Genomic DNA, 22,299 nt, shown 5'->3' on the forward strand with positions numbered 1-22,299 from the left:
AGAGCCTTCGTTTTCATCAGCGGAACTGAATTTGCATGTGCTGACCTAACGGTGGCCGGGGCTGACGTCTCCTCCTTCAGTCTGACGTCGTCCCCAGTGGTCGTGCGTGCCGTGCCGGGCCTCTCTGCAGATGGAGGTGGGGCGGGGGGGAGGTTGTTTGGGGATGGTTTGCCGGGAAATCGCGTCACCTCCTCGGTGTCTTGCTAGCATACTGTCACCTGCTCGTATTCAGCACGAGCTGTTTGCACGGACATGAAAAGTAAGCTTTCGGGTCGCGGCAGCCGCTCCTGTTTGTGAGCCCTTTGTAAAGCACGTCGCTGCGGGCCAGGAGATGTTTCGTGAGCTTTGGTGGGTAAACAGAAGGCCTTTACCTTTGCAGGGTTGACAGCTTCTGTTTAGGGGGTTGTTGTCTTCGCGGTAATGACAGACTACAGCTGCTGCTGCATCTGCTTTTGAGCTATCAGCCAGAGACGAGGTGAGTGCGATGTCTGTCTGTGTGTTTGGTGTTGAGGTGATGGAGCTAGCGTTAGCTTACAGCAGCCCCTTTCTGAAGACTTTATTGCTATTAATAACCTGTCACGTTTGCAGACGTCCACCAGAAGAAGATAGTTGGTAACTATGGCTGAACAAGACGTTTGCCCCCACCTCGATTCAATAGGCGAGGTGACAAAGGAGGACCTTCTGCAGAAGTCTAAGGTGGGGTTTTCATACAGTCAAGCTGCTGTCAGATGTAAAATATACCCTGTTGTGGATGGCGACTTAAATAAGCACTTGAGCTGTGTTGTGCTCATGTAATATCCATGCATATAAACTTCTTCTTCTTTACTATGTTGAATTAATATTGCCTGTAGGGAACTTGTCAGTCATGTGGAGCTGGTGGTCCAAACCTGTGGGCCTGTCTGCAGGTAAGGTTAGGACTTAGATCCTGTTAAATACCTTACGTTATTATCTGAAATAGTTAGCTATAAAGCTAAAAGGTGGCTTAACTTTTAAGCCAACCCTGCACTTAGCATATATCATCAGAGACTGGCCAGGTGAATGCTGAATAATTAATGTTAGCGTGGAGTATAAATGTGCTTAAAAATGCAGTTCCTCTTCAGTTCAGGAAAGCGATAAAGGGTGTTGATTGATTTTTGGATTCTGAACAGAGAAGCGAAAAGGAATAAGATCCTATCTTACATTGTGTCTGATTTGCAGAATGACTGCCCGTATGTCGGGTGCGGAGAGTCCTACTCTGATCACAGCACCCTGCATGCACAGGTACGGCCCTTTCATACAAAATGTATTTGCAAGCCCCTTTTTTTAATCAGTAGTATATAAGCAGATTGTGTGCTTCCTTTTTAGGCTAAGAAGCACAACCTTACCGTGAACCTGACAACGTTCAGGATCTGGTGTTATGTGTGTGAGCGAGAGGTGTTTCTGGAGCACAGGCCGGCCCTGGTGCCCGTAGCTGCTGCAGCACACCTCTGTAAAGCTACAGAGCAGGTATGAGTTCAACCCAGCACATGGTTTTATGTTAACTGTCTTACTAGTGGAATTTACATTTTAACATAAGAACAAGAAATACACACACACACAAACACACACAGGATGCTTATAATATTTGTTTATTCTCTTCCTAGGAAACCTCTCCCCAGACAGTTGGTCACCCACTCAAAGCGGTACCGATTGCTGTGGCCGAAGAAGAAGGCTCAGAGTCAGAAGAGGATGAGCTTAAACCCAGAGGTATATATGCATGCATGCTTGATCAGCTTCAAACATTTCTAGACTGGTGGTCAAAGCTGCCCTGGTTTCTTTTTATTCAGGCCTTGAAGGTTTTTCTTTTCTCTCTGACTTGTACAGCAGTCTTTATGTCTAAGATGTTTAGTTTGAATGCTTTCTGAGAGGATAAAGTGTTTCATGATTGCTGATCTTTGTTTGTAGGGTTGACAGGAATGAAAAACATTGGAAATTCCTGCTACATGAACGCAGCTCTTCAAGCCCTGTCCAACTGGTGCGTGCTTTTCCTCCTAAAATGTAGAGCAACTTTAATGTTTGTTTTGGCTTTAATCAGGGTAATCATTGGACATATTTCAGTCAAACAATAAAGCTTCTCTTTTGTTTTACATCTACTACTAATGTTAGAGGTGCTTTAACCTCAGCTGTCCCTCTGCCCCCTCATTAGCCCTCCTCTCACTCAGTTTTTTCTGGACTGTGGTGGATTGGTAAGGACTGACAAGAAGCCTGCTTTGTGTAAGAGCTACCAGAAACTCATCTCAGAACTCTGGCATAAAAAACGGTAATTAAAGCATCACAGTGATTGTATGTGAACTGGACAACAAACTAGTGTTTAGTCATTAAAATGAAAACATAATTGCATGTCTCTTATTACTGCTCCCCTCTCAGGCCCAGCTATGTTGTCCCTACCAGCCTGTCCCACGGCATCAAACTGGTGAACCCCATGTTTCGTGGTTACGCTCAGCAGGTAGGGCCGTCCGCCCGGCATGCTTCAACAGCATCTTGACACTGTCCTTTTATTGGATTTTATATCATTAAACCCTTGGATTTGCAAAAAAATGCTTTTCACAAGATTACTCGGTTGTGTATTTTAAAGTGCAGTCCATTATTTTTTGACTCAGTTTTAAATCTGCAGTTTGTCTCCCCCTTGTGGCAGTTAAAGCAAGTACACAAACATGGTTGATTGGGCTTTGACAAAGAGAAATCCACATTAGCGTTAATTCCTGTTTTCCTTTATCTTTAATCACTTTCATTGTTAGACTACAAGCCTTCCGTCAAATGCCATTTGTCTGGAGGGGGAACTAGACAAAGTAATAGGAAATGCATTTTTTTTTCTTTTAACATAAAGACAGGAATTGAATTTCCCTTTCCCTTCTGAGAGGCTGCTTGATCTGAAAGATAATTGCTCCTTGGGATAACACAGGATTTACTTCTGTTGTTCTGTATCCTCAGTGTTGGGAAGGTTACTTTTAAAATGTATTCCATTACAGATTACAGAATACATGCCCCAAAGTGTATTCTGTGACGTATTCCGTTATGTTACTCAATAAGAGTAACGTATTCTGAATACTTTGGATTACTTAATATATTATCATGCTTTTTACAACTACATGAATGTACTATTGCTGTGATTTATTACTGTTGCTGAAGGTCCGCGGCTCCGAACCGTAGTAAAGGGACCTCTGATTAATACGACGGGTTCCGTGTCAGCTCGTAGCCAAAAAATAGCTTTACTTTGTTGTCTGGGTCTACTTTTCTTGCCAGAGACAGAGAGAGGTGTTGAAAGGCTGCTCCAACGGAACTTATTGTTTTTGGACGAAAATAGGAACACGGTGTACTGTCGAGTCTTAATAGCTTACTTACAACTGGGCTCGTCAGGCACTCTTCTTGGCTGCAGTGGTTATTATTATATTTACATGCTTCCAGCTCCCGTTTTTGCTCGATGACGGCTCGTACTTTTCCACTATCCTTTTTCTCCCTCCTCTTGCTCACACATAACATATAACGGGTATGGCAGTCCATTCTCCCTGCAACACGGACTACACTGCCCATGATGCTACATTCTTTAGAGCTATGCTTGTAGCATTCTGCCTGTTAGTTTAGCACAACAACAAAAAGGTGCTCTCTCACCCAAGAAACACACAGTCACAGAGTCGCCCTGTAACCATGGCAACCGTAACGCTGCCGCCTGGAACAGCAGAACGTAGCTGTCAAACAAAACCCAAACAGTCCTGACCCGCGACAATATGAAACAGGGAAGTACCGCCGTGTAATCCATTTATTTCAACAAAGTAACTGTATTCTTTTTTTTAAACGGTAACTGTAACGGAATACAGTCACTCATATTTTGTATTTTAAATACGTAACGGCGGTACATGTATTCCATTACTCCCCAACACTGTGTATCCTTCATATTTGAATACTGAAAAGATAGAGGGCTTCGTTTTTACTCAGTTATGTTTCATGGCACGTCTAAGGATAAACTATTTTAGTTTGTCTGATCCTATTTAAAGAGAAAATGCAGACAGTCACACAGTATCGAGTTATCTCCAATCCAGTTTCTTGTTATTTTTTCCATATTTTCTTGGTGGCTTAGTTAATGTTTGATTTGTCTGTTTACTCAGTGGCTGTGATCAGCACATGGTATCTCGCTAATGTGCAAACCGATTTCTTGTTACTCCAATGTTTCTGTTTTTTTGCTTGCAATATTTGTGTTTATCTATTGTCCATTTACAAATGTTCTCTGTGAATGCGGCCCTATCCATGCAGTTAATATAAGGTTTCTGTGTTGTCCAGGACACTCAGGAGTTCCTGCGCTGTCTGATGGACCAGCTACACGAAGAGCTGAAGGAGCCTCTGTCGGAGTGTAGCGTGGGCTGCGACGGCAGCGATGGGGAGGACAGAAGAGACGGAGACCGCTCCCCCTCTGAGGATGAGTTCCTCTCCTGTGACTCTGGCTCCAGTAGTGACCGAGGGGAGGGAGGAGGGGTGGGTGACAGCGAGCTGCTCATCCAGGATGAGTGTGATGGGATACGGTCACCGGCAGGTGGAATGGGGGACGTCAATAGTGGTGCAGTGATCTCTGAGAAGGAGAGGCTTAAAGAAAGGAGGTTACCTGGCTCCCCGCTCCGTGGCGGCTCACAAGAGATGGATGAAGATGCTGATGTGGACACAGCAGTTGACGAAGGGGCTCCAGAAAGGAGGGCGGAGGATGAAGAGGAGCCTGCAGCAAGCCCAAACACAGAGGTCCAAAGTCAGGAAAACCATCAGACGTCTAACACAGGGCAAAGTCAAGTCCCGAGCAACAACAGCTCAGGTACAAGACCAGCAGGAATACAGTGATTTTATATATTTATATATCTATATATTTATATATTGGATTATTCAGTTATGTATTGTAGAATATCATCAGTTATCATTAAGTTTGTGTTTCCACTGTGATATTTTCTAGAGCCAGACAATGAAGCATCGATGACCCAGCCCCAGTCCACTCCCTGCAGTCCTGTGCGCACCCTTCAAGAGCTGCATCCCAAACTGTCCTCCAGTCCCCCCCGGTCCAGCCCTCTCCGCTCTTCAGGACCTGCATACTCCTTCAAAAAAGGTGAGAAAATTTCTCATAGACTGCTCAAGATGCTTTACAATTTTAACAGACTTGTTGTGGAGAAACATTTGCCTCGGTAAAACATGTTGGCTGCTTTTGCACTCATTTTCATACAGTTTAGGTCAGGTGACTGTGGAGGCTCACGTGACTCGTGTATCATTCAAACATGAACAAAAAACACATTTAATTATATCTTTTGGGACTTTGACCGTCAGTCGGTTGAAAAAAACACATCATTTATTCCCATTTCTTTGGCTGAATTTAACATGTCAATGATAACACAGTTTGATAGGCATAAAGTAGTACTTTGGCATCACCAAGGTTTGAGATATTAGCTGAAAACTTGGGATGTCTCATCATGGTGTGCAGTGTGGCCTTTAAAAAATGAGAAAACTGGACAAGTGAAGGATGAATGAATTAGTGGCAGGCATTAAAAGGTATGTGTAGCTGATGAATAGTATCTGAAAGTCATTTTCAGTTTGAGTATACACGGTTACAAGATGTTAGTTAACGTGGCACTCTTTGAGATGCTCTCTGTCTTTGTCCTCTGAAGCCAGCCCTCCCTCCCATCATGTGTCTTTCAGCTCAGCTGCTGCTCAGTGCCAGGAAGAAAAAACAGTCTCACTATCGCAGTGTGATCTCTGACATCTTTGATGGCTCAATCCTCAGTCTGGTCCAGTGTTTGACCTGTGACAGGGTAAGATGCACTTCACATATTTGAACACAAGGGGGAGGTAGAGTATACGCTTGGTAAAATATGTTTATTTGTTCAATTATATTACATTTCCTATCAAAGCAGGTTTAAATGAAATGAAGTGACTTGTGCAATTATTTAATTTCAGTATTATACAGACTTTTCTGTGTAATTAGAGTGATTAAAACACATTCATAATTGCTCTTTTACTGCTAGAGGTATGCTGTTTAAACTGGTTCTCTGAATTTGGTACAGGTCTCAACTACAGTGGAAACCTTCCAGGACTTATCCCTCCCTATTCCTGGTAAAGAAGACCTAGCAAAGCTCCATTCATCCATCCATCAGAACCTGCCGGTGAAGACTGGTGTGTGCCCTGACACTTACGGCTCGCAGGGGTGGATCTCCTACATCATGGACTCCATACGGCGGTCAGTGAATCACATGTAATTGACTCAACAGGTGATCCAGGTGATCGATATATGTATTTTTTTTTTTTTTTTTTTTTTTTTTTTGCTTATTCTGTTGTTTTTTGTTTTTTGCCCTTCTCCCCCGTCCCTCTTCTCAACTGTTTTTCTTTCCCTCTTTCTTTCTCCCTTTTCTTTCCCCCAGTCAAGTCTGTCCCGTATTCAGCAAGTGAAAATAAAATAAAGAATAAAAGGTGAATCAAATGGATCATTACGGCAAAGCTGGGATGGTCAATTTGGTAAAGAAAATCCGTTGGGCATCTTTCTTCGCCTTTAGACAATAATTCTGATGGCAAAAGAGCCAAACGGGACAGGCAGAAAAAAAAAAAAAAAAAAAAAAAAAAAGAATCACATATAATTGAAAAAGGCTGAGATGACGTTTGCATGTTTGAACCTTAGTTGTGCATAATTTTGACTGCTGATGTTACCGATATACTTTTAATCTGGTATGTTTCTGACTTCAGTTTCCTGTATCTTCAGATGTAGTTAGATAAGCTTTCTACATGCCTGCAAGGTAACATTTTTACAGAATTAACGGCGAGTAGAAACTTGCTTGGCCTGTCGTTTTTTTTCAAAATTTTTGTGTATTTCCTGAAAATGAATCATAAAACTACAAAACCTTCTTATTTAGCTAGTCTTTTCAGTAGGTGCTGCAACACGTGTCTGTGTGTTCGATGATGAAGATGAATGCATGTGCTATGCCAGATCTATAAATAGATCTAAAAAATTAATCGTTTATTTCCTCTAACTAGCAATCACTTTGCTAGTTAGAGGAAGTGTATTGCAGGTGATGCCTCATAGCTAACTTCCTTCAATGATTTATCACATTTTTTCTGAAAATGTACTGATAAACAGATAAAATTTGTGTGTAGGACATGTAGACAGGCCATCTGGAGTCAGTTGATTACTCATTGGTTGGAGAGATTTGGTAAACTTAAGGTGGCTCTGAAATGCACTACACTTACACTTTTCAGCAAAAATACTCTGGATAGTGACATCACACGGTTGCACCGCATCAAGTTCACAGTTAGCTGTGCCCTGGAAATGGGTTCTGTTCAACCTTTCCAGTTTGAACCAGAGCAATCTGAGAGAGGATGAAAATAGTCAACCAGTACTTAGTTTAGATGAAGATGAAAACAATCCGTCACACGAGGATGTGAAAGTGAGGGAAAACTACTGGTGTCTATGCGGCTACTGCTTGCCAATGGCAACGGTGTTGTGCCAAATTATGCATCCCAGACAGAGACCCAGAGTGCACTAAGAAGTAAATAACAATGGCGGCCTACTGGTATATCGGTTTTGTATAAAATGTGCCTAAAAGGAAAACATTTGGCGTATTTTAATACCACGTATATGTTATTGAAAGCACAGTGCATATTTTAGCGCAAACATGTGTTAATAGCCGGGGTTACCTTTAAAAGCTACTCCTTTGGTTTCATAATAACACTCAAGCAATGGTGCAAGAGGGCTTTTATTGTTTAACCCAGATTTATTCTCTTTTTAAAAAATTCTGCTGACTTAGAGCATCTTTGAACTCATTACTGTTTTTGTTTTTTGGCTTAAAACATTACTCTTTTGGTTCGGTCTCATTGGTAAGTGTATTTTTTCCAAAAACCTGATAAATCCATTGCACCATCAAACTACCTGTGCACGTATGTTGGCACTATACAGGCAGAGCATCCGGAGACTAAAGAGCCGGATATCTCCCTCAGGAAGGAGTGCAGATAAGATCTGACCTATAAGATCATAGTTCTACGCTTTGTTTGCGTCATCATAGCTCAAAAATTCATGTTCACGTTACTACTCTGCTGTGATGTCACATACTAGTTTATGAAGTCTTGTTTCAAAGCTTTGACTTTTACCTTCACGGCTGTTGCAATCTTGATATTATGGAAACAGAAGTGGCCGTGTTTTGACAATGCTGTTATCAGCTAACACAGGGGTCAGCTTTTTCCCCATGAGAAACCGGGACTGTTGTGGAGCGCTGCAGGTAGAAATATGAAGGACAGCAGACAAGTGATCATCACTGAGAGGGGATTTGTTAAACTTAGTCACTAAGCGTATTTATTGACCTATGAAGGTAGAGCCAAAGAGCGTCTTCTGATACATGGAAACCTCTCCTCTTTGAGAGAATGATAAAGATCCAGCAGTGATGATGATGTGAAATAATGATTCGGTGCTTTTGCTCTTGCAACATGGTTCATTTTTAGCAATGACTTACACAACTCTTCCTGGTGTATAATTCAGTGCAAAAACATCAATTTCAGTTCTGTGTTCATATCAGTCACTTTATCTTTCTTCAGATTTAGACAGCCATTTGTTGTAACACCTGCCAGTTTGTCCCGTTTCAGCTCCAGCCGATCCAAGCATGCAGTTACCGTCATGGACGAATCACTCCAGCTCCTCCATGATGTCGAACTCTCTTGTTTCACGTGTACATAGACTTATATTGGGCTGTGTTACAGATATCACATTTCTCATCCGGTGGCAAGGAGAAAGAGTTAAAATTGTCTGCTTTGTTTTCAACCGAAGCTTCAGATTTCCCCGAAATGTCCCTGTTCCTTCCTGTTAACAGTTTGCACATTTTCAAATGCTGTTTTATCAGGGCGTGTTAGTCCGGCCCAAAAAGTAAAAATATTCTTACTGAGAATATTTTTACTGTTTTTCAGTTGTTTTTGTGGGAAATCACAAAGCTGGTCTTGACCACCCCATACGTGGATGTTTAAAACTTTCACTCTCTAAAACAGTCAAGTTCTTGTATTTCTCTACGTGTTTCATCTTGTATTCATCTTTTCATCGTGGTGATTCAGTGGTGAATCACACTAATCTGCTCTACACAAACTAAGCATACAACTTTACCTACAACTTCAGTAAATAAATTCTTAGAAGTCCAAGTCATTTTTTAAAACTACTTAAAAAACAAACATCTGCCTTCAAAACCAACAAAATTACATTATGATTTGAAGCTATTCTCCAATGGAAATTTGTCCATGGAAATTTGGTGGTTACAATGGGAAACACTTGAATGATTTATAATTATTTATATGATTGCTTTTGGATGAATTGTTACTCCAGTTTTTAGTTATTGGCAGGTAATTCTTATCAAATTAACCCAAAGTCACCTCAGAAAGTGCGAGTGACTTCAGTTAGCTTTAATTAGCTCTGGTGGAGTCTTTGCAAAGACTCTAGTGATTATAGCGGACATCTGTAACCTTAAGATTTCCAGTTATTAAGTCACGCCCCTAATAACCTTAAATCTTAAAACAATAAATATAATTTTGACTTGCTTTTGGAGCCAGCCCCAAACAGCCATTTCAAGGAATTGCAGTTTTCCAGATGTTCTAACTTTCACATCAGTCCATCCTCTAACTCACTTTGTTTTGTCTGAGAATCAAGCTTAAAGAATATTCAGGCTTATTAGTAAGAATGATTAAAAATGACTAATTGAAAAAGGCAGTGTGAGGAGGAAACCTTTTCACTATGTGATCAACTGCGCTGAAGTTTAGAGTTGCCTTTTAAAGCTAATATTTCTCCAGCTTGCTTTGGGTTTTTTTTGTTATGAGTATTTGTGTTTGTGTTGTGCAGGTTTGTAGTCTCATGTATCCCCAGTTGGTTTTGGGGGCCCATGGTAACACTAGAGGACTGCCTTGCTGCTTTTTTTGCTGCAGATGAACTTAAAGGTAATTGGTTCTCTAATATGCTCCAATACTAGCATAGTTTATATGTCAGAATTTCAATTTCCATTCATTTTCTTTGTTTTTTTCCAGGGGATAACATGTACAGCTGTGAGAGATGTAAAAAGTGCGTAAAATTAAATGCTTGAAATATATATCCTTGATTTAAAAGGTGAGTATTTGTATGCATTTATTCACACGGTGTTTTCTTTTCTACAGGTTGAGAAATGGTGTCAAATACTGCAAAGTGCTTAGACTTCCAGAGGTGCGGTTTTCTTTTCTTTTTTCTTTTTACATTTTTTTTTTTTTTTTTTTTTAGCTCAGCACTTTCTTTCAGTAGATAACACATCAGTTTCATTTGCAATCTGCTTTAATTTCCTTGTTTTGTCCTGTATTTGCTGCATAGATTCTGTGCATTCACCTGAAACGTTTTCGGCATGAGGTCATGTATTCATTCAAGATAAGCAGCCACGTGTCCTTCCCACTCGAGGGCCTCGACATGCGACCTTTCCTGGCTAAAGAGAGTCCATCACAAGTTACCACTTACGACTTGCTGTCAGTCATTTGCCACCATGGCACTGCAGGAAGTATGAGAACACAAAGTTTCCTGTTGATATATTATTTCCCCCATGGGCAATATTTCTCACGGAGCGAGCAAAACACATATCTGATTAGCATCTGTCTCTAATATGTTTTCTCATGCTTTTTATGGGTGCAGGTGGGCACTACATAGCTTACTGTCAGAATGTAATCAACGGCCAGTGGTATGAGTTTGATGACCAGTATGTTACCGAAGTCCATGAGACGGTGGTGCAGAACGCAGAGGCTTATGTGTTGTTCTATAGGTGAGCAAAGGCGTCATTTACATAGACTCTACGCTAATTCGTCCAAGATGTGTTTAGTGACTTATTTCTACTGTACTCGTGCAGGAAAAGTAGCGAAGAGGCTGTGAGAGAGAGGCAGAAGGTGGTGGCTCTGGCGAATATGAAGGAGCCCAGCCTGCTGCAGTTTTACATCTCCAGAGAATGGCTCAACAAGTTCAACACCTTCGCTGAGCCAGGCCCCATCAGCAACCACACGTTTCTTTGTCAGCACGGCGGTATGTGTGGTTAATAAGTCTCTTCTTGAAAATCAGAATTGCTTGCTTTACTTTCATGGCTCAGCCTGCTGCCTGGTATAAATATTTTAATTAAGTCGCCCACTGACGTGTCTTGATTAGAAAAACATGCCTGTACTGTCTTTATTAACCTTCACGTGTTTCATCTCTGTGCAGGGATCCCTCCTAATAAATACCACTACATAGATGATCTGGTTGTGATTGTTCCCCAGAACGTGTGGGAATACCTTTACAACAGGTAAACGTGCTCCATGCTGCCAAACAAACCTCAGTATGACTATGTTACGACCTTGGCCTGGGATTACCTGGGCGTAACAAGAAATGTGATTCCCCACTCCAACTCCACCCAAGAAAGAGCCAAAACATAGAGCAATTACAAATGCTATACAGCTGTTTATTGACTTCAGCAGTGAGCTATGGCAAAGGTCCCTAATCTTCCCTGACCAAACTAAGAGTCAAACAAAAGACAATTTGCTTACCTAAACCCCTATCCAGTAATCAAGAGAAAAGAGGTTTTAATGGAAAAGGCTTCTCATTCCTGTAGTGTTCAGTATATACAGTGAAACAGAACAAGCTGTCTGATTTACAAAACTATTTACACAGATCTCGACCAGCACTCATGAAATCAGACACACAAAAGTGACAGTCACTTTGTGGCTGAGTTGCTTTGGTGCCAAGCACTTCTGCTTTGCAGTAATAGCACTTAGAACAAGGAGGTTGAGCTAGGAGGAAGGAAATGTCGCAAACTGACTTGTTCCAACGGTGGCATTGTATTACAGCACCACACTTGAATTCACTGAGCGCTTTAGAATGACCCACTCTTTCACCAACGTGTGTAAAGTCAAGCTGCGTGGGTAGGTGCTTGATTTTTATACCTGAAAAAGGTTGAAGAGGTGTCGCTCAGTACTTTTGTCTGTATTAAAAACGAAACCAGACGCTGCTGTTGTTTAGAATCAAAATGGCCAAAACTGTCACTCGGCATAAGAGCTGAATGGTTATGTCATGTAGCAACATTGTTGATCACTTTGATCATATTAGGCAGCAGCACCCATTTAAAGATGACGTGCATCTCAGCATTGATGTAAAGACCAACAAAAAGGACTTATACTTGCTTATCAAATCATGTGTTAATCTCTCACCATCTCTCTGTTACGTTTTTTTTCTGCTCTCAGCTTCGGAGGTGGCCCAGCAGTCAACCACCTCTACATGTGTGCAATCTGTCAGGTGGAGATTGAAGCTCTAGCTAAACGCAGAAAAACAGAAATTGACACCTTCATCAAGGTAAACGTGTGTGTTATGCAAAGGTTTACCTTTGTGCTAAAGTGTCTTTGTGTTGAATGGTAAATGGTAAATGGTAAATGGCCTGTATTTGTATAGCGCTTTTACTAGTCCCGCCTAGGGACCCCAAAGCGCTTTACACGTCCAGTCATCCACCCATTCACTCTCACATTTACACACTGGTGGAGGCAAGCTACAGTTGTAGCCACAGCTGCCCTGGGGCAGACTGACCTTTGAATGAACTTTTTTTTCTCTTGTGTGTAGCTGAACAAAGAGTTTCAAGCTGAGGAGGCTCCAACAGTGATCCTGTGTATCAGCATGCAGTGGTTCAGAGAGTGGGAGAGCTTTGTGAAGGGCAAAGACAATGGTACGATGAGTAGCAGCGCATTCGAGTTCCCATCTTTCTCTCTTTGCCAAATACTTTTATTCTTTCCTTTTCCCAGAGCCACCCGGTCCCATCGACAACAGTAAAATCGGTGTTATGAAAGGAGGACATATACAGCTAAAGCAAGGTAAGTCTGAGGAGGTTGAAAAGGACATAAAGGTAGAAAATCAATGTACTGTTTTTAGACATTGCGTGTTTTTTCACCACAGGTGCAGACTATGGTCAGATCTCAGAGGAGACTTGGCAGTACTTGTTGGGAATTTATGGCGGAGGCCCTGAGATTGCAGTGAGACAGACGGTGGCCCCGGCTGACCCCGACACCCTTCACGGAGAGAGGAAGATTGAGGCAGAGACAAGAGCACTTTGAGATAAAGAGAGGTTGGAATCTTTACACTTTGCTTCATTACTGTGCAAAACTTTCGGGACTGATGTTTTTGAATTTTTTAAAAGTGATCTTTAGCAACAGTTCTCTGGCCTTTTCACTCATTTTGAGTCCAGTCCTCGTACCTGACCATTTTCAGAGGAAATTTGTTGTTTATTTTTAAGAACCAATTTTAAATTGTATCTTTAGGCACTTTGTTATTAGGAGCCTGTCACGAAGATTATTTGTTCCCATTTCCTTGAGTTGAATCTACAAAAAACAACCCAAATCCAAACATAAGACAGTTACACAACACAGAGCTACTAGCTTTATATTTGGCACACCTCACCATGGTGTGCAGTCTGTCCTTAAAAAATTGAGGAACCTGGATAAAGACGACCTGGCAGGCCTCAAAAACGTGAAAAAATGGACCTAAAAGTTGCATCTGGACTTCATCTCCTGTTATCTGAAGTGACTGAGGTGTGTGTAATTACACAGAAGCTGGAGTGAAAGTCAGTGGCAACAGGTGTTATAAACAAAGGAATTCAGATTCTGTATTTTTGGTGTAAATTCTGATTACAGAGCAGGGGATCCACATTTAAAACTTATTATCAACATGTATGGTGCAGGTCAGAAGAGGTACAACAGTGAGTGTCTACAGCCATCTGTAAAACACGGGGGAGTTGCTGCCTTGGTTTGTGGGGTTTGTGATGGAACAAATATAATAAGTATTGTCAGATATTGATTCACCATGATATACCATCTAGAAAGTGTCTGATTGGTAACAGCTTCATTTTTTTTTAGCAATAAGTGATTCAAAAATCGCACTAAAATGCCTCCTCAGAGCCCAGACCTCAACATTATTGAAGCAGTGTGGGATCATCTTGACAGAGAAGAGAACAAAAGGCCTGAAGCTCTGTTGCTGAACTTGTTAGAACTGTACAAACTCTGTATTTCCATGTATGTTTGCAGGATTCAATAAATGTCTGGAATTTGTTTTGGAAAATATATAGCAGTGAGAGGTGGCTCAAGACGTTTGCACAACACTGTACTTATAAACATACATATCCCTATATATGCTGTATATACACAGAGTGGATTCAGGTATGCCTTTTAGTGTATTTGGGTAAATCAGCAGAAAGAAGGATATCTGGTCTCTTAACTGCTATAAATCCAAAATATAGAGTTGGAGATGATGCCTCACTAAGCGTCTGCTCATTCTCAAACTGCTTCTCAACTTTTATCATCCCCAGGTCTTCTGAGCCCTTTTTCCACTCTTATCCTCACAGGAAGCTGAGGAATTTGCACCACGGTGAAGAAGCCCCATCTTGAGCACTTTGTAAATGTAGCAGCATGTTATTCTGAAGCCATGTTGCAGGAAGAGAAAACGGTACCTAAATACAACACGGTTTATTTGTTGGATAACTTTGATCCTTAATGTTGAGGTGTACAAATAAGATGTTGTCACATCCCTGGAGCTGTTTTTGGTAGCTGTGGTGTCTCAGTGGCCGCTGTAGTGACATGGTGTTGTATAATGCTAAACGGGCAGATGGCTGCAAGTATTCCAAGACAAAATGCCGCGGAGAATAGAATTACAGTGTGTTGCTTTTGAGGACTTCTCTTCTTCCCTGGAAGCAAACCCAGAGACATTAACAGTGCTTTTTGTTATTTAGTTACATATCAGCAGGTATGGCCATGATGGGAGGGATGTCAGATAAATCACAGTCGGACACTTTGATCTTTAAAGGGGACATATTATGCAAAATCAACTTTGTTTTTCCACAAAAGATGGCAAAAGAGCATCCCTAGAGATATTGCATGTAGTTACATACAGGCCCCACTGGTGAATAGATACACCTGAATACTTCAGAGCTGCCCTGGTGTACATTTCTGTGTTTTCATGTCACCTTTACTGCTTTAGTCCAAGCTCAGCTCAGTCCTTTACATCTCTTTGCATCTCTCCTCATCGCACCCTGTACTGCATTTCAGCACGTTTAAAATCCCACTACAGCTGACCTCATTTACATAATCTTCAGTTTTTGTTTACAGACAATGGAATGAGTGTGAAATATGAAGACACAAACTACAACCTGGCTTGTAACCTGTCGCCAGTTATGAGCCAGTTTTTAAAGCTACTGCTCTGCATTGCTAAAGTTTCAGTTTTTGAATTGAACCATGGTTCATAATCATGAGCTCAAATCAGTGGTTGTTTGTGATTGCTTTGTGTTGCATGTAAAATGATCACACTGAGAATGATAGAAACATCAGAGTCTCTCATTCATGTCTATGTGGCACACTGTGCTGCACTGCTCTCACTGGGTGGTGCTTTCGGCTGCTCCCGTGTGTGTCTTACAGACCACTTCCTGAAAAGAAGATTGGGCACCAGCAGCACTTTTAATTTAAAGCTACAGGCACTGAAAGAGTCTGTTGAAAACTGGGGGTATAAGCTGAACCTTAAACATTTCGGGGACATGTAAAGCTTGCATCAACATGTTAAAGTGGTATATAATATGTCCTCTTTAAAAGCCTCTTTTTCCTCTTTTTAGGTTTGAATTTGTTTAAAAGGGTTTACAGACTACAAAAATGCATGTGTGGGTTCCAAAAGACTTTGGGTATAAATGCATGAAAAAAAGTTGTTTTTATTTTGTACTTCTTTGCAAAAGTGAGGACATTTCACTGACAGGTTGAGGTTTTTTTTTTTTTTTTAATACCCCAAACAGACAACCCGTTATCTTTTTGTGTGCTCAAAATGATCGAAGTGTTGACTCGCTTCTGTTTAGTTTACGCAAGCAGCTATCAATACTTAGGAGTTTATGAATATTAACAACATTTGGAAATGGGAATTTTCATGGGGCATAGACAGAAAGTTGAGCGTGAGAGAGGATTAATAAAGAGAATCTTGTGCAACAAAACATCAGAGCTGGTTTTTATGAAGAGAAGAGACAGAAGCTTGTGATTTCTAAGTGTAAATTAACTTTGAGATGCCTGTTATTACAATAGACCATTATGCAGTATTTGTTTAAAGGGCAGTATTAAGTACAAAGTGCTTTTTCCCACCATCTTCTAAAAATTTAGCAGAAATAACACAACAGCTTCACAAACAGATATCACGTATGCAAAAAAAAAGAAAAAAGAAAAATAAGAAACATGTCGCACCAATAAGGTTACTCCTTATACTGATTCGGTGTATGTATACTTTTTTTTATTATTATTATTTTGCTTTATACTACTGTGCAATGTTTGGACTCCAATCTGAAGGTGGTAAATAAAAATAAAAAAAAACTTATAAAAATTTAGCATAAGTATAAAATGTTAGATATTTTCCTGAAGTGTGCAATTCATGTTGCTGAAATGCAAGAGAGATAATTCGATAACAAATCTGTAAGAAGCTTAGCAAAGTAAACTTAGTCATCCTCTTTCTCATTTCAGATAAACCACACGCTTGCCTTTTTTGTTCTTTTTTAAAAAATAAATAAATAATGGAACCCTAACCCTTGCCAAACTTTGCCCCCACATTTTAAGTAGTTAATGCTTGGCATTATTTTAATAAGCTAATTCTTTCCCTTTATCATATTAGACTACATTACATTATATTAGTCTAGTCTACTGTCAGTTAATAATAATCAGGTTTAGAAATGGTGTTAATGAGCTATTACATGCTTCTTCTTTTTTTTTGTCAATTTACATGACATGAAGTCTCCATAGGTGTTTTTCATAAAGTGTCAGTGCATATACATTGCTTTTAAATCTCTATTTTATGAGTAATCATTAAGGGAGAAATTATATGTATTAGACTGGCAGTGAAAAACCTCCAGAAGTAGACTGTAGGTAAATGTTGCAACTCAGCTGATGCCGGTTTAAAAGTAGCTAGAAGTACTTTGATAACGAAATTTTCAGGGCCAAATGACTGAAAATAATAGTGAGGGCTTATTTAATCTTTTATGTAAGATGAAGGTGCAAAGTGGTGTTTGTTCCAGAGTGTTCCCCGTTCTGTGTCATTTGCTTTTTTAAAAAAAAAAAAAAAAATTCCTCTAAGTGAAATTACTATTTTTCCCTGATGACGAGTTCACCCACACATATTTGGGAGTAATCGTCTGAATTTCTTCACATTTGTATCAAGGAATCATTTTTGGCTATAATTTGAGGCATAATAGATGGGTCTCAATAATAGAGTATGATCATTCAACCCGGTTGCGTTTGCCAAATAGAAGAGCCAAAATAGAGGCACAGAACAAATTGACAGTGAATTTAACTTTAATTTTCCACCAGAGTTCAGGTATAGAAGTGGTAGATTGTTTCTGGCTGGGTGGGCCCAGATCACTTCTATCGCGTGGTAGATCATATGGTCCTTCAGACTTCATTAGGTGGTGACCTTCCGCTAGGATGGTTCTCAGTTCATCCAAATTATTGTAGTTAAAGGAGCTTGGAAAGAAAATCGTCTGGACTTCTTTAAGTTTCCTTAAAAACATCTCACCTCTCATCCGAGAAGCTTCTCTAGTTCTAAGAGCAATTGCTGAAGAGTTGAAGAGCCACCTCGACAAGACAAGACTCAGCTATTCATCTGCATTTAAAGGACACGGGTCTCTCTTTTGAGGATGCCAATGTTCACATTTCGGACAGAGAAGACAGATGGTTTGAAAGAGGAGTGAAAGAAGCATCTATGTCCACTGTGAACGACCATCTTTGAACAGAGGCGGTGGTTTAAGACACCAGCTGTCTGCCATCTATAAGCCAGTTTTGAGATCCCTTCCCAGACGCCTTAACGACCACTCACATCCTGAGCCATTTGACCTCAGTAAATCACCTGATAGGGTGGGGCTTAGTCTCACAATGGGTTCACCTGAAACACTGACTGATTGTGCCTCACACCCGTTTTCAAAGGTGTGGGGCAGAGGATCAACAGGGGGTCCACGACCCTCTTGGGGACACTCCCAATAGGGCTTAAAATCTGGAACTCTCCACCATTTGCTCTTAGAACTGAAGAAGCTTCTCGAATGAGAGGTGAAAAGTCTTCAAGGAAACTTAAAGAAGTCCAGACACTTTCTTTTCAAGCTCCATACATTGCGCTAGGACGATTTGGAGCTGGGATGACAATTGGCACCTCCAAGTTTGAGGCCACAGTTCCCAACCGGAAAAGGGTGCAGGTCTCTTTCCACTTTGGAAAGTAGTTTCTCCCCTAAGTAGGGGAGTTCAAGTATCTTTAGATCTAGAGAATGGGACTAGCATATTGTCTGAAGAGATGCAGGTGCTGTACCGGTCTGTTGTGGTGAAGAAAGAAATGAGTGTAAAGGTGAAGCTGTAGATTTACTAGTCATGCTACATTTCTGTCCTCACCTATGGTTAGAGCTGGGCGTGAAGACCGAAAGAACGAGATTGTGGATACAAGCAGTGGAAATGAGCTTCCTCTGAAGGGTGTCTTGGCTTGACATGGCTCTTGAGTGGACTCACTACTGTCTGCATGCTCAGCTCTAAATTTTCCAGATTTCTAATATCTCATTCTGTGACATATCTACTTTAACCTTTTGGTTCCTGTGGCATTCTTGCCTTGCAGCTAAGTGAGGCGCCCCTTATCCAAAACAACTTCACATTTGGTACCGTGCTTGTATAGTCAGCAATACACCCATCCAATGTGAAACTTTTGATTGCGGAAATAGGCAATAGGCAGTAGTTCAGATAGACACAGATTCATCAATTATTTAATTTTTTTTATATTTAAAAAAAAAAAAATACAAAACTTGTGGGCCACAGGTTATTGGAAGTCCTTGGACATTTTTACTCTCTAACAAAAACTAGAAATAGGTTTTCCTTTTAATGTGTTCGAGTCATCTTAGCAGAATAAAACAAAGCTTTGTCAAATACCGATCAAAAATTAAGTGTTTGATGTGTGCTTTTTCCCTTAATAGTAGCTGGGGTAACTCTTTATCTGCACTATAGTCATCCTACTTTTGAATACAGTGCCTTCAATCCCCTACACACTGTTTGTTAAGGTGGGAAATTTCCCAACATTCATCCACCTTTACATTAGCCATGTATGTCTAGCAGTGTACTATTAACTCTAACAGCTTTATTTGTTCGGAAGCTCAATTGAGAAAGCTCTCATTCATGCAGAGATATTAAGGAAAGCGATGAGAACTCAGGAGGTAGTCATTCCTTTGTTCTCCAGCTTTATATGGAAAACAACAGGAACCTTTGAAAGGCGCGTCCTGACACATGGCAGGCTGAATTACTTTTTTCCATTGTTTTGTTTACACCACTGATTTGTTCATTGTTTTCTAATGTGTTTTCTTTTAGCACATTTCCATGTTGTATCCACAAGAGGTGTTATTGGCGATATGTGTATTATGTTTAGATACAATTTTTTTTTTGGGGGGTAAGTGCAATGAAATAAAAGACAAATCTTAGTGCAATCTCAGCTCTATCATCAAAGATGTGCTTGACATGCTGACAGTCTGAACAGCTGACCTGAAGACTGGAGCGTTTTTTTAGTTTTATATTTGTTCAGTCTTTCTTTGCAGTGTAGAGAAATCGTGAATGGTGATTATCCTTATCTGTGAGTTTGTTTGTTTGTGTTACATCGCGTAGCTACACGTGCAGAGTTTTCACTTCACTCAAAAATGTGGACAGTTAATCGGAAATGTTAAAACACACAACGGGATCTCATTGACTTTTGTTTTCTCTGTATCCTCTAATGTGTGGCTCGTGTGCTCATGCCAGTAGTGTTGCTTTGATAACGTGGGACCTAAGTGGTTGGCCTAAATTCAGTGAGATGTCTTAATATCTGTATAACTGATGTAATAACTTATGACTAGTTTGATGATTAAAATTCCCTCGTATTACATTTGAAAATGCCAATTTTCTTTGGTGTGTGTGTGATACAAGAAGGTACTGACGGTTGCTTTCAGCTGCTTTTTGGTAAATATTTGAAACCTCACTGAGAATTGTTCAAGAGGAACACCAGTGGCCTGATTCCAGGACATTGGGCGTTCCTATCAGCCTCAAAAACCTGATGCAGCATTATTACAGAGCTGTGCAAAAGTCCCCTCATTTCTTTATATTTCGCTAACAAGGAGCCAGTCATGTAATTTTTTTTAAGTGGTCTTGAGCAATAGTTCTCCAGATTTTTTTTTTTTCTATTTCACTATGTTCATGTGGTGTAGATAGGTTTTAGGCCTGCCACTTTTGTCATCCACTTGTCTAGCTAAAAACATACCCTGCTTAGATACCATGGCAAGGTTTTGTCTAATGGCTCTTTAATATTCACCTTGTTGGTTCTTTGGAAATGGTCTGTCACATGTAGACACAATGCTGGTTTGTTAGGTACCTTTTTATGCTTGAATAATTCATAGGCTAGTGTTATATGGCTTAATAAACAAACAAAAGAAAATAAACCTCTAAATCTCTAAAAATGGTCACACAAGGATTGGAGTGAAAATGAGTGAAAAAGCAGCCAGTGTCCCCCCCCCCCTTGAGGCAAAATATAAAGAAATGAGGGTGGTTCGAGACTTTTGCATTACTGTGAAGCAGGCTACACCGATAAGGCATAACATTATGACCAATGACAGGTGAAGTGAATAACACTCATTATCTCTTCATCATGGCACCTTTTAGTAAGGTCAAGGACCAACAAGGACCAACCCCCTCACCAACTTATAAGACTGTTGCTAACGCCTTGGTGCCAGATATCACAGCACACCTTCAGGGGTCTAGTGGAGTCCAAACCTCAAAGGTTTGGGGCAGAAGAGGGGCTAACACAAGATTAGGCAGGTGATCATAATGTGCCTGATAGGTGTGTCTCATGTTGCTCAGACTGCGATTTACAAGATCTTAAACAATGACTACAGTGATTCGATCAGGGTTGTTTTGGCTTAAAGAAAAAAAATACATTATAAAAATTTTGAAGCTGCACTTAAGGTCAAATGAAAAGGCCGGTTCTGCTCTAATTTTCAGCTTCCTTATTCAGAATGTTAAATGTTTGGATGTGCTTGCATGAGTGCGTTCCCTCCCTACCAGCACATACCCTCTAATAATCACATTATCTACATTTTAAATTTGTACAAAAATGGACATTAAAACCTAATTTGCTCATTGACAAAGCACGGCTCTTTCTGCTGTTTTAAGTATTAATGCTAAACTAACCTAAACAAATCAAGCTTGGAGTGGCATCAACCTTCTTGTCGTCCATCCATCCATCCTAGCTGTCATACAGTGAGACCTTTTTAGTATAAGGAAGCGAATTTTCCAAATCTTTTTCTTTGTAAAGATTTATGTTTGTTAAACGGGGGTTTATGCAAAAAATGCATTGAATGATGAGCAGTGAAGTTTCCTTGCTTTTTAAGGGATGAACTAGTGATGGATTTCAAATGTAGCCACTTGGGATTGTGCCAAAATAATTACTTAAATGTGTCATTATTAGATTAAAATATCAAAACATTAAATTATTTAATGGTTTCTGTGTTGCAGTGCATCACAAATCTATTTAATCTAATCTAAACCTCACCCTTCAAAGTCATGGGGCGGGGCTAACTCCAGGGTGGTCCAAGCCATTGCATTTTAAATTTTTTTTTTCCTCAGTGTTTCCAGTTGTTTCTCGGTTCCAAGTACACAGAGTTTGTACTTGTGTACTTGCAAGTTGAAGACTCCAGACTTCTGAGGACGCAGCCCACACGTAGATAGCAGCATATTTGATAACATCAGCTTGGCTTCACTGTGCACTTCACTACCTTTTCATGCTTAGTATTAATAGCTCTAATAGAAATAACACATAATTGACTGTATTACTTGTGTTCTTTTAAAATGTATGTGCAATTTTAAAGGCAAGAACTCATCTATAGAAGGCACATGAATGTAAAATTATTTTGAGAGCCCAAAAATGCTAGACTGATTGGGAAGAAGGTGGTAAAGAACTGTACACCAGGATATTACATTTGATGAAGACTCTTCACACAGATCAGATTTAAAAAAAAAAATTCTAGTAAACTTTCAACAGTAATAGCTCTAATAGAAATAAACAGCTGCCATCTAGAAGGCAGATAATTTGATAATTTCTGGAGCAGGCTTGACAGCGCTCTTCAGGGTATCCATGCCAGATACCCTCAGCATGCTGGATCGGATGTTTCTGTTCTCGGTAAAATATTCTCATTTTCTTCCCTCCCTATTTTTAATGTTAATTTTAATTGAAAATATGTTTGATTATTTTTTTCAAATACGTATAACACAATTGAACATGGA

The 22,299-nt window shown here is 40.2% G+C and overlaps 1 protein-coding gene across 3 annotated transcripts; it reads left to right on the forward strand.

Annotated features, from left to right (window-relative positions):
- usp20 (ubiquitin specific peptidase 20) lies at positions 1-17,323 on the forward strand. Of its 3 annotated transcripts, XM_035910325.2 has the most exons (26): positions 2-259; positions 380-475; positions 589-696; positions 852-905; positions 1,198-1,260; positions 1,345-1,485; positions 1,623-1,725; positions 1,924-1,993; positions 2,165-2,278; positions 2,386-2,464; positions 4,294-4,813; positions 4,949-5,098; positions 5,683-5,795; positions 6,048-6,220; positions 9,842-9,936; positions 10,024-10,057; positions 10,150-10,195; positions 10,337-10,517; positions 10,649-10,775; positions 10,860-11,029; positions 11,204-11,285; positions 12,220-12,328; positions 12,590-12,692; positions 12,769-12,837; positions 12,920-13,088; positions 14,325-17,323. In XM_035910325.2, exons 3-25 carry the CDS (start codon positions 619-621, stop codon positions 13,075-13,077), a joined length of 2,832 nt encoding a protein of 943 aa, XP_035766218.1. In that variant the 5' UTR covers positions 2-259; positions 380-475; positions 589-618; the 3' UTR covers positions 13,078-13,088; positions 14,325-17,323. The 3 variants fall into 3 exon arrangements, with proteins under 3 accessions (XP_006796855.1, XP_035766218.1, XP_087699952.1); XM_006796792.3 differs by having other exon boundaries at positions 1-475; positions 14,361-17,323; XM_087843826.1 differs by having other exon boundaries at positions 2-475.
- Positions 17,324-22,299: the final 4,976 nt, after the last annotated feature.

This window comes from Neolamprologus brichardi, chromosome 7, assembly GCF_056152115.1.
Source record: "Neolamprologus brichardi isolate AB-2024 chromosome 7, ASM5615211v1, whole genome shotgun sequence".
NCBI lineage: Eukaryota > Metazoa > Chordata > Actinopteri > Cichliformes > Cichlidae > Neolamprologus > Neolamprologus brichardi.